General features: G+C 34.0%; 2 protein-coding genes across 3 annotated transcripts in view; both read left to right on the forward strand.

Moving 5' to 3' along the window:
* The window catches only part of LOC104811428 (GDSL esterase/lipase At1g20120-like), a 9,721-nt gene extending 5,591 nt beyond the window's left edge, over positions 1–4,130 (forward strand). Inside the window, exons 6-10 of the mRNA XM_010538117.2 lie at positions 205–493; positions 1,078–1,208; positions 1,683–1,916; positions 3,016–3,271; positions 3,854–4,130. Of these exons, the coding sequence (XP_010536419.1) occupies positions 205–493; positions 1,078–1,208; positions 1,683–1,916; positions 3,016–3,271; positions 3,854–4,050 (1,107 nt within the window). The 3' untranslated portion in view covers positions 4,051–4,130. The remainder of the gene's footprint in view (positions 1–204; positions 494–1,077; positions 1,209–1,682; positions 1,917–3,015; positions 3,272–3,853) is intronic.
* Positions 4,131–7,333: 3,203 nt separating this feature from the next.
* On the forward strand, positions 7,334–10,717 carry LOC104813242 (GDSL esterase/lipase At1g20120-like). Of its 2 annotated transcripts, none has more exons than XM_010540808.2 (5): positions 7,334–7,672; positions 8,269–8,399; positions 8,758–8,991; positions 9,660–9,915; positions 10,461–10,717. In XM_010540808.2, exons 1-5 carry the CDS (start codon positions 7,357–7,359, stop codon positions 10,655–10,657), a joined length of 1,134 nt encoding a protein of 377 aa, XP_010539110.2. In that variant the 5' UTR covers positions 7,334–7,356; the 3' UTR covers positions 10,658–10,717. The 2 variants fall into 2 exon arrangements, with proteins under 2 accessions (XP_010539110.2, XP_019057939.1); XM_019202394.1 differs by having other exon boundaries at positions 9,663–9,915.
* Positions 10,718–12,425: the final 1,708 nt, after the last annotated feature.

Below are 12,425 nucleotides of genomic sequence, written 5' to 3' on the forward strand. Positions count from 1 at the left end.
GCATTCCTTTGACGTAGCCGGGGAGAACAAGAACGAGTATACGCATGCGTATACGGGACATGCACGTATATATATATATATATATGCATGTCGGTCCACAACAATATACTAACGAGTGAATTTTTCATGCATTCTCCAATATTTTCTTGTATGCTTCAAGACATACGTAGCAACATGAAGCAATATAGACCGGTTTACAACAACGTATATTCTCGTCCTTGTTCATCGTCTTCTTCGAAACTGTTTCGGTTTATCTTCTTTCTCTCGTCTTTATGCTTACCCACGACGGCTCACACCAAGTTTGATCCCAAACCATCGAGGAACAGGACTTGTCCTGCGTTGTTAGTCTTCGGGGATTCGATTATAGACACCGGAAATAACAATGACATCATGACGGTAGTCAAGTGTAATTTTCGTCCCTACGGTATAAATTTCCCAAACGGAGTTGCTACCGGAAGATTTTCCGACGGAAAAGTTCCCTCCGACATCTTAGGTGGTTATATATACACTCTTATATATGTTGTTCCTTTTCTCTGTGTTTTCTTATACTATCAGAATATGTATCCGGTTATATCGGTTTGATTTAATTGGTTCGGTTTGGTTTGATTATTTCTTATTGTTTTGTTAGGGTTGGTTTACATGTTTTTTCCTCCTTTTGTCTCTCTTTGTAGTTAAGGAATTTATTCACACAAACAGGTTACTTGGTGATAACATTGATAACGTGAGAATACGGACTAAGAAATTTGAGGAAGTGTAATCGTTTGCATGCATAGCATATAATATTCCATGGTGCATCATGCAAAACGTAATATTGAAATGTGAAATAATTCAAACGATAATTAGATTTTAGGGTTATGAATTTGTTTTAATAAGAATGAAATAGGCGAAATGGAAGAATTAAAGCCCGCAATAATGTTATTTTAGAAAGAAATAGCCATCAACTTATAATATTTTTTATTAAAGTTTTGGGAAAACAATTTTAGACCATATTCCATTTTTTTTAAATGCATCAAACCCAATATTTTTAAAATTATTTAAAATAATCTCTCGTTTGTTTTTTTTTTTAAAATTTCGCAGCGGAATTATTGGGAATAAAAGAAACCCTACCAGCCTATTTGGACCCGAAATTAAAACCGGAAGATCTGCTAACCGGCGTGGTCTTCGGTTCTGGTGGTTCAGGATTTGATCCTTTGACTCCTGTTTTATTGGTACGTTTCGTTCCCTCTCCCTACTTATCTTTATAATTTAATATTACTTTTCTTTTCCACGTCTTTTTTTCGTTACAATTTCATATTAGTATTTATTTATTCATTTTTATTCGAAACCAATCTAATGGACGATCTATAGCCAATTAGCCATTTGATCTTATTTGAAAAACGTGAATAATAATTTATTTTAAAAAACCATTGCACCTTCTTATATATACATATAGTTTAGTAGTATCACGTCAATTAAAATACGAACATTTTAAAATACTTATGGGTTTACACAAAGATCTAATCATCTACTCTCCGAAATTTTAATTCTAATGTAAATTTAATAGAAACTCGGGCTAATCATCCTAATAATTAATTTGGTCCATCTGGTTCTGTCTTTGCATGATTCGCAAAAAAAAAAAAAAAAAAAAAAAAAACGTTTTGAATATTGAATTGCATCGCACTGAGCTCTCTCGACGGGATAAATCGGTGATATCAATGACGAACCAATTGAATTATTTCCAAGAGTACAAGGAGAGATTGAAGGGAATGTTGGGTGAAGAAAAAGCGAACGCTCGAATAGCAGAGAGCTTATTCTTTGTCGTCGCCGGAAGCGACGATATAGTGAACACTTACTATGGATTCCAGACACGGCGCTTCCAATACAACCTCGGCGATTATACCTCTTTCTTGGCCGACTCTGCCACCAGTTTCGCTTTGGTACGTCCTCTCGATTATTAATTTTTTTATTCATTACGATATGAAATATTTGAATACGGGATTAGTCGTATAGTTGAGATCCTCTCATGATGAGGATATTGAGAAGTTGATTCATTCGTTGCCTTCATGCTTATGCAATATTTGTGTAAGACGGTTACATTATGATGATGTAATGCTTATGTGAGGAGGAATATAAATTTGAATTTATGCGTGTTAGGTGTGATCGGAAAAAAATAAAAATATGTTAGGTGTGATTGATTTATAAGGTGGTGAAGATGTGTGGTTGAGATGAAAATAGTAGGTTTAAAGTTTTAATATAAATGAAAGATCTTATATAAATTTTTTTTTATACAAAGTATTTCTAAACATTTTTCTTTCTTTTCATATTTTGATATTTCTTTATAAATTCTAAACATAAATACTACAAATCTTCGATATTTTTTTTTATATTATGCATTAAAGAAGAGAATATAAAAAAAAATTATGAATGATAATATAATACAAGATTCGTAAGAGAGGATATAATGATATAATCTTCATTTATTTTTGTTAAAATAATGTAAAAGGATTCATATATTAGGAGTGGTTACCGATATAGTACATGCTCTCACACAATAGGTTTGGTGTACCACAACTTGCTACTTCTAATCGTATCCTAGGGTCTCGGGTATTTATATCAAAAAAATTATTTAAAAATCGATAAAAACAGAAAAAAAACATATAATACTGAAAAAAAAGAGTTTGATATCCCAAAGATTGAGAGGATCCAAACATGTACCTTTGGACAAGAGGGTACATATAGGAATATATATATCTCCTTCACAAATGCACCTAGGTATCCTTAGATATCCCTCACTGATTTTTAATTATTTATATTCGTATTTGTAGACGGATAATAAAAAACCCGTCTTGTACCAAAAAAAAAACCAAATATCCAAAACCCGGATACTAGAAAAAACGGGTATGCAAATACCCGATTTTTGAGTATTTATGTAATCTTCTTGTACTGTTATTATTATTCGTGTTATTATAAGGATGTAATTTAATTCATATAGTAAACTAAAAGTAGTGATGATTAATGGTCTAAGCAAATCGACAGCAACTGCATCAGTATGGAGCAAGATACATAGCCATTGCAAGTTTGCCACCAATTGGATGCCTGCCTTCGGTTAGAACCATAAGAGGAAAATTCGGTAGAGATTGCTCGAAGCTCCTCAACTTCGCAGCTCAGCTTTTCAACTCCAAGCTCTCTACAAAGGTGGATGCTTTGTCCAAAACCTTACCGGAAACCAAATTGGTGTACATTGACGTCTACACTCCGATGATTCAGATGGTGAAATTCCCCGAAAAATACGGTAACTAACTTTCCATTCCCGGTTATCTATATAACGATATATAGTAACAGATCCAAAAACAATTTATAAAACGGTTAATAATTTTATACAAATAATTATGGGGTCATTTAAAAATTATAATTATAATTTTATAAAATTTATAAAGAAATTAATTTTTTTTAGTTAATTAAACATGGGGAGGTGACTCCACCCGGTTGTTAACTTGGATTTAACCCTAACGATATAGTTTTTTTTATAATTCGAAAGTTCACCGTGCCTTTAACTCAACTACATCTCTTAAAAGAATGAAGAAGTCTATATGGAGATTCGAACCTGTATTGGAAATGAGTTTTGCTACATTCGTTACCAGTTGAACCGTACAATCTTAAATTCCTAACTTTATAGTCATAAGAATGTAATCGGAATTATGTACGTTAGGTTTAATGTTTTGTAAGAATATAATCGTACATGAAAAACCCTAGTTAAACCTAATATACATAATTACAAATACGCGATTATATCCTTATAGTATGTAGGCTTAGAGAGATATCGGTTTCTTTCTTCACTGTACAAGTGACAAACTTTGGGGTCGGAATTCTGCAGATTTCGAGGTGGCCGACAAGGGATGTTGCGGAACGGGAACCGTCGAGACAGTTGTGTTGTGCAACCATTTCACCTCGTACGTGTGTAGGAATGTGTCCGCTTACTTGTTTTGGGACAGTTATCATCCCACTGAAAGAGCTTATAGGATTCTAACTAAAGAGCTTATCGACAAATATTTCACCCGTTTCTATGATTAGTAATTAATTGCTTACAGTGTAGTAATTGTGTAGTTTTTTTTTTAATTTTACTTGAGATAATTTTCATGGTCGATTTTAGTTTATATTTTTGTTTCTTGATTGTGACCTTTACTTTCTAGCCAAATTATTAAAGATCTATCAAATTTGGAAACCGTCTTGCTCCGGATCCTATATATCCATTTCTATTTGTAAAATTTACTCATAAATTTAAATTTTTTGTTCACTCTGTTCATTTAATCCTGATTTTGAATGTTATTGGTTAATTCTCTAAAATAATATTGAAAAACAAAAAAAAATTAAAAATATCTTTAATATTATACTATTCGTCAAACGATTCTAAGAATTTCCGAACACCCGAAACCAATACTTCTGTAAAATAAAATTGAAAATAGTCTCTAGAATTTTAATATGATAAAAACAAATGTCACTCTAAGTCAGAACCTGAGATTGCTGAATCAATTGAGAAATAGAATCGAGAATGACACCAGCGAGTTAACGAGTTCGGATTCAGTGTGAATCCACCTTCCAATTTTCCTGTCATGACTTTCTGAGACTCTCTAAAACACTTCTAGTGTTCCATTCTGAGATCTGTAATTCATGCCTAGATTGTCTAGGGACCCAAGAGATAAAAGGTTTCTCTTTAAGTCAGGAACGTATCTGACTTGACTTAGTATCTTTATTTTCCCATCATCAAGTCTAAGTTTTACCTCTCCTATACCTCTTACCTCACAGCAACCATTGTTGCCCATGAGCACTTTTCCTCCATTCAGTTCCTCTAGCCTGAGGAACCAACTTTTGTGGGGTGACATATGAAATGTACATCCCGAATCCATTATCCATTGGTCTTCTGGACTTTGCTCGGATACTGTCAAAACCTCTGTTTCATAGTCCTTCCCAGATACATTAGCTGCATCCCCAGTTTTCTTTGCCTGTTCTTCCAGCCATCTTTTCTTGTTTCGACAATCTCGTTTAAAATGACCTTCTTTGCCACAGAACTAACATCCTATTTCAGATTTCTCAGATTTCTCTGGCTTCTCCTTTGGTTTTGACTTTGAAGACTTTCCTTTATGAGCTTTATAGTCCTTCTTACCTGGTTTTCCTTTTGCAACCAGACCTTCTCCTGAATGTGGTTTTCCTCTTGCTTTGTACTCGAGTTCCTTTGTAATAATTGCGGAAGTTACCTCATCAATGGAGAGATCGTCCTTTCTAGAATATTTCAGAGTATCCCTTAGTTGCTCATATCTCTCGGGTAACGAGTTGAGCAAATACATGATATGATCTTCCTCAGATATTTCCACCTGTAGGTTTCCAAGATCAGTCACTAGCTTTCTGAAATTATCCAGATTATCTTCTATAGCTTTGCTTTCTTCTATCCTGAAGCTATATAACTTTTGTTTCAAGTACATTTTGCTCGGAAGAGACTTGTTTAAGTACTCCTTTTCGAGTGCCTTCCACATTCCTGATGTTGTTTGCTCGTTCTTCACCTTCCTCATGATTTGATCTGTCAAACAGAGAAAGATGAGATTCCTTACTCTCCTGCTCTTTTCATATCTTGAATCATAGAGACCTGTCTGATCTTTTGATTCCTCTGAGCCCTCTCTTCCCCCTTTCTCTATCTTGGATTCCTCTTCTTTGTCACCTTTTGTTCTTGTTGATCCTTTGATAAGGTATTCCTCATCTAAGACTTCATGGAGCCTCAAAATCTCGAGACTCGCTAGCACCTTATCCTTCCACAAAGTGAAATATGTTTTTCCGTCATATTTCTCGACATCCAGCTTTACCACAGTAGGTCCTGCTGCCATTGCTGACAAAACCCGAGATTCAGATTCTTGAGTCTGCGTCAAGATATCTTTCTTCGGCGAGAGACTTCCCTGTCTCCAACCAAATCCTCGGTTGAGCTTATGAATTCTTGAACTGCATCAAGATTCAATCCAGCGAGAAACCTCCCTGTTTCCAACCGGACTCTGATACCACTTCTCACTCTAAGTCAGAACCTGAGATTGCTGAATGAATTGAGAAATAGAATCGAGAATGACACCAGCGAGTTAACGAGTTCGGATTCAATGTGAATCCTACGTCTCGGCCGAGAGAGCTTCGGCAATTAACTATTGTGACTGAGTTTTACAACACCGATCGATCTCTCACAAAATCGAGAGTCGTCGAATCTTCTGGAAATCCAAGATAAAGAACCCAGAAAGAGGAAGAAAAATTTGAACTGCTGAAGGAGACGATCTGCAACTCTGTTTATATATGGAGCTGGATCAACGACCTCCACCTTCAAATACGCCGTCGTTTCTGAGTTAATTAAAGGCAGTGACTAAACGCTGCGTCCCGGACTGATTCCTTTGCGATATCCAATCATTTCTGGTTTACCGGTTAGTTTGAACCGGAACCTTCCTAATGAGTCAAAGTCTTTCTTTCCTTAGGCAAAAATTCAACAACAAATAATAGAGAAATATAAAAATAGATAAGATATATAAAGATAAAATAATGTTAAATTTTCCATTTTTCGTTGCATTGTTCCATACATCGACGAATAGAAATCTACAAACCTGCAAAATTTTCTTCTTAAGGTCAATTATATATATATATATATATATGCATATATATAATTGGAATATATTAATTAACTTTATCAACTACTAATTAATGGAGCTAACTAATCAACAATTTCAACTTCGATTTCGACTGTCTATCTATTAGGGATGGATACGAATCGGATATCCGTTCTTTTTCAATAATATTCGTATCCGTATCCGGTTCATATGGATATATAATTTTCTTATTCGTATACAATCCGAATATTTCAGATATCCGCAATTTCGAATATTCATAAAAATTGCAGATATTTACGGATATTTGTATCCGATTTTTAAATATGGTAAAAATAAGAAATAATTTTTTTTTAAAAAAAACTCAAAAACAAAAACTCAAAATAAATATATACCATCTCCATTCATAGCTCATAACTATAATGTTAACTTGTAATGTAGTTCCTTGTCTTGTGGAACGAACATCTATAAAATGGAAGTGACCAAAGAGCTAAATATAAGGAAAACTCAAAATGTGTGTTATGATAAAACTTTGATACACAAACATCTTCAACCCTTCCTTGTTTTCGGCATTCATAGTGAACACTTACTATGGATTCCAGACACGGCGCTTCCAATACAACCTCGGCGATTATACCTCTTTCGACATGTACGTATATATATGCATGTCGGTCCACAACACTATACTAGCGAGTGATTTTCTTTTCTTGTATTCTCAATATTTTCTTGTATGCTTCAAGACATACATAGCAACATGAAACAATATATGCCGGTTTACAGCATATATTCTCGTTCTTATTCATCGTCTTCTTCAATACTACTTCGGTTCATCTTCTTTCTCTTATCTTTTTGCTTACCCGCTATAGCTAACACCAAGTTTGATCCCAAACCATCGAGAAACAGGACTTTTCCTGCGTTGTTTGTCTTCGGAGATTCCATTATAGACACCGGAAATAACAACGACATCATGACGGTAGTCAAGTGTAATTTTCGTCCCTACGGTATAAATTTTCCGAATGGAGTTCCTACCGGAAGATTTTCCAACGGAAAAGTTCCCTCCGACATCTTAGGTGGCTATATATATGCTCTTCTTTTCATCTATATATATGTTGTTTCTTTTCTCCGTGTTCTCTTGTACTATCAAAACAGGTAATTCGGTTATATACGCTTGATTTAATTTGGTTCGGTTTAGTTTGGTTATTTCTTATTATTTGGTTAGTGGTGGTTTACATTTTTCTTACTCTCTGTATTTAATTTAAGGAATTTATAGACACAAACAGGTTACTTAGTCATATCATTAATTGATAACGTGAGAAGATGAATTAAGAAATTTGAGGACGTAATCGCTTTACATGCATAACATATCATGTACGCATCATGCAAACGTATGGTTAAAACATGAAATAACTGAAGCATGCTATAATGAGATTTTAGGGTTTTGAATTTGTTTCAATAAGCATGAAAACAGGGGAAAATGGAAGAATTATAGCCGGCAATAATGATATTTTAGAAAGAATTAGCCATCAACATTTAATATTTTTCCATTAAAGTTTTGGGAGAATAATCTCAGATTATATTCCGAAAAGTTTCAAAAAATTCATGAAACCTAATACTTTTAAAAGTATTTAAAACAATCTCTCGCTTGGTTTTTTTTTAAATTTCACAGCGGAATTATTGGGAATAAAAGGAACCGTACCAGCATATTTGGATCCGAAATTAAAACCGGAAGATCTGCTAACCGGTGTGGTCTTTGGGTCTGGCGGTTCAGGATTTGATCCTTTGACTCCTGTTTTATTGGTACTCTTCATTCCCTCTCGCCACTTGTGTTTATAATTTAATATTACTTTGATTTCCCTCTTATAATTTTCTTAATTAGTACTTATTAGTATTTATTTATTCACTTATAATTGAAACCAATCCAACGGACGATCTATAGTCATTTGTTCTGGTTATTTCCGAGGGTAACAAAGAAAATATTAATTTATTTTTTTTTTAAAAACACTGCACGTTCTTATATATAGTTTTGTGTCGATTAAATACCCTCCAAAATTTTAATTCTAATGTAAATTTAATAGGAACTCGGGTTTATCATCCTAATCATTTGATCATGTTCTTGATCATGTTCTGTCTTTGCATGATTCGAAAAAAAAAACAGTCGGTGATATCAATGACGAACCAATTGAATTATTTCCAAGAGTACAAGGAGAGGTTGAAGGGAATGTTGGGTGAAGAAAGAGCGAACGCTCGAATAGCAGAGAGCTTATTCTTTGTCGTTGCCGGAAGCGACGATATAGCGAACACTTACTATGGATTCCAAGCACGGCGCTTCCAATACAACCTCGGCGATTATACCTCTTTCTTGGCCGACTCTGCCACCAGTTTCGCTTTGGTACGTCCTCTCGATTATTATTTTTTATTCATTACGAGATCGAATCTCTGAATACAAGATTAGTCGTATAGTTGAGATCCTCCCATGATAAAGATATTGAGAAGTTGATTCATTGGCTGACTTTACTCTTATGCAATATTTATGTAAGACGATTACATCATGATGATGATGTTGTTGAAGTAGAAAAATGAATATGTGATTTTTATCGTATTATCTTTTCAAGATTGATTTTTGCATTCTTTCAAAATCAATCTTGAGGGGGAATGTTGAAGTAGGAAAATGAATATGTGATTGGAGGAAAATCTAGATTTTGGAGGAACACAATATTATGTTAAAAATTGTGAATCATATTTATTTCCGTTATATCTATATTTCTTTTTATTTCATTTGTTAATTTTTCTATAAATATGTGAGTTATTTTCATTGTAATGGAAAAAGAAGAGGAAGAGATGTAGAAATAAAAGTAATTCCGTTCTTCTGTTTATGTAAGGAGTATTATAAATTTGAATTTGTATGTGTTAGGTGTAATTGGAAAAAATAAAGATAGGTTAGATGTGATTGATTAATAAGATGGTGTACTATTATTACCCGTGTTATGAAAAGGATGTAATGAAAATCATATAGTAAACTAAAAGTAACGATACCTAATGATCTAAGCGATTCGACAGCAGTTGCATCATTATGGAGCAAGATACATAGCCATTTCAAGTTTGCCACCAATCGGATGTCTGCCTTCGGTAAGAACCCTAAGAGGAAGATTCGGTAGAGATTGTTCAAAGCTCCTTAACTTGGCAGCTCAGCTTTTAAACTCCAAACTCTCCACAAAGATGCATGCTTTGTCTGAAACCCTACCAGACACCAAATTGTTGTACATCGACGTCTATACTCCTATGATCGAGATGATAAAATCCCCCAAAAAATACGGTAACAACGTTTCCATTATTTGTTGTATATATAACGATATAGTTTTTTTTTTGTAATTGGGTGTCATGGGTCAAAACCCAGACTAATCCTAGGGGTGAGAGTAAGCCATATGATTAGAATATACACTCTCCTTTCCAACTCGAGGCTCGAACTCGGAACGGGACAGACGCTTTGCGTCCCCATTTCATCGGTTGAGCTACCCAAATTGGATTATATAACGATATAGTTATAAGAATGTTATCATAATTATGTATATTAGGTTTAATGTGTATTGATCAACGTAACATACAACTTATGATATTGATATGAAAGATCCTAGGGCAAACATCAAACTTAATATACAATTCTCCAAAAGTCATGAATTCGATTCCACTCTCTATCGAACATGTTATCTTTAGATGGTTTATCTGTTTCATTGGTTTGCACACTATTATGTGGAGTCAGGTTTATCAATGTGTGTCCGAAATGATGTGACTGAGTTTTCACCATTATAATATACGATTGCAAGTATACGAATTGAAAACTTTCGGGTCGGAATTATGCAGATTTCGAGGTGGCCGACAAGGGATGTTGCGGAACGGGAATGATCGAAACAGGTCCATTTTGCAGCCACCCTACCTCGTACGTATGTAAGAATGCGTCTGCTTATTTGTTTTGGGACAGTTATCATCCCACGGAAAGAGCTTATAGGATTTTAACCAAAGATATTGTTGACAAATATTTCTCCCGTTTCTATGATTAGCACTTAACTACTTACGGTGTAAGTAATTGTGTTGCTTTTTATTATTAAAAAAATTAGTTAAGGTTCATGGTCTATTTTATTTTTATTTTTTGTTCCTTATTGGTCAATTTTCATATAAAATAATGAAACAAAAACCCTAATAGGAATATTACTCATCAAACAATTGTAAAACTCCGAACACCCGAGACCTATATTTTATTTTTAAAAAAAATCCTAAATCATCGCCAGGATTTTGTTACGATAAAAGTTTCAAATATATAAAATACATAAACATAAGATTATTGCAATTTTTCATATTCTCTTGTTGATTTTATTATCCAAAATATATGGGGAACCCACTTTTTAATTCCATAAGTGATCACATTTTATGGTGACAGCAAAGGACATGGCCATTAAATTACAGCCATCTGGACTTTCTAATTGGTCAATTTCGTTATTTATTTTCATAATCGAACATTAAATGATGAAAATAATATGATTGCAGAAGCTATATGTTGGGCTTGTGGGCCGCGGGCCCAAGTTTTTGACGGATAAAGAGGAACCCTCTTCATCAGAGGGAGGGTTTCGATGGTTCGAGAGAAAAGGGTTAGTGAAACCCTAGGTGGTGTTTTCGTCATTTTCGTTACAGACTCGACGGCAAGAGAGAGAGAAGAGGCGAAGAGAGAGAAAAGCTTGCGGTGGTGTTTTCGTCATTTTCATCTATGCTAATTGTGCATGTCTCCGACGCTTTTTCTTTTGTAGTTAAAAAAAATGCTATTTTAATGAAATCAATGTGATAAAAAAATATTTCTAAATTTAAAAATTTCGTGGATAATCGACCGATTTCGTCGAGGGACACGTGGTGAGGCGAAATCCCTAAATCTTGAGATATGCCACAATTTGAATTTGTAAGGCAACGACAGTAGCAGTGGATATATAATTATAATTTCTAAAATTATTATATGGTGTAAGAAAAAATCTCGATAATTTTGATTTAAAAATCAATTTGTAAATTATAAAAACATATATTGCAAATTTTTTATTAATAAATTTATAAAGCGAAAAACTTAATAATTAGTTTTTTTATAATTTTACAAATTATGGGTTTATTCTAAATTCAAATATCAAAACTTCAAACATTGGCGAGAAAGCAATTGGCCTGTTAGTTGCTTTTGGAGTTTTAGAGAAAAGACGAGGGCATTTTTGGGTTTTCAGAAAGCGCTCACCGATGATTTTCTTTCCTCGATAACCGTGAACCGGTTTGGTGTAAGAATTTTGGTTAAGTCGTAATGTTGGATATGGTATTCAGAAACCGAGACCGGTTGTCATATTCATCATCGCATGTACATGATGTTGATACATTTTCTATATTTCTGCAAAGTTCTTACAATAAAGGCATTGGTAATGAGATTGTTAACTGTGCATACATACACACACATACGCGCATGCATTGACATATACACACACTGACACACATATATTAAATCTATACACACTTTTATGGTATATGAAAGACAAGCTACTTCTGTTTTAAGAAATAATAGTTTCTAGGAAATCTACGAGTGGTCGGAAAACATATTTATTGTCCAAATATCCAATCATTTTCACAATATATATAGCGAATAATATTAATGAAAAGGATTCGGACACTGGTTTTAATGAAAAAGTTTATGAACATATATATATCACTTGTCTCGGAAAAAAATAATTCAGAAATGCGATTTGGCTGGTGGGAAAAAAACTAAAGTGTGCACACTTCAAGCGTTCAAGGAGGTTTTGTCGGCATGAA

The sequence above is a fragment of the Tarenaya hassleriana genome, unplaced genomic scaffold (genome assembly GCF_000463585.1).
Source record: "Tarenaya hassleriana unplaced genomic scaffold, ASM46358v1 Cleome2, whole genome shotgun sequence".
In the NCBI taxonomy this organism is placed as follows: Eukaryota; Viridiplantae; Streptophyta; class Magnoliopsida; order Brassicales; family Cleomaceae; genus Tarenaya; species Tarenaya hassleriana.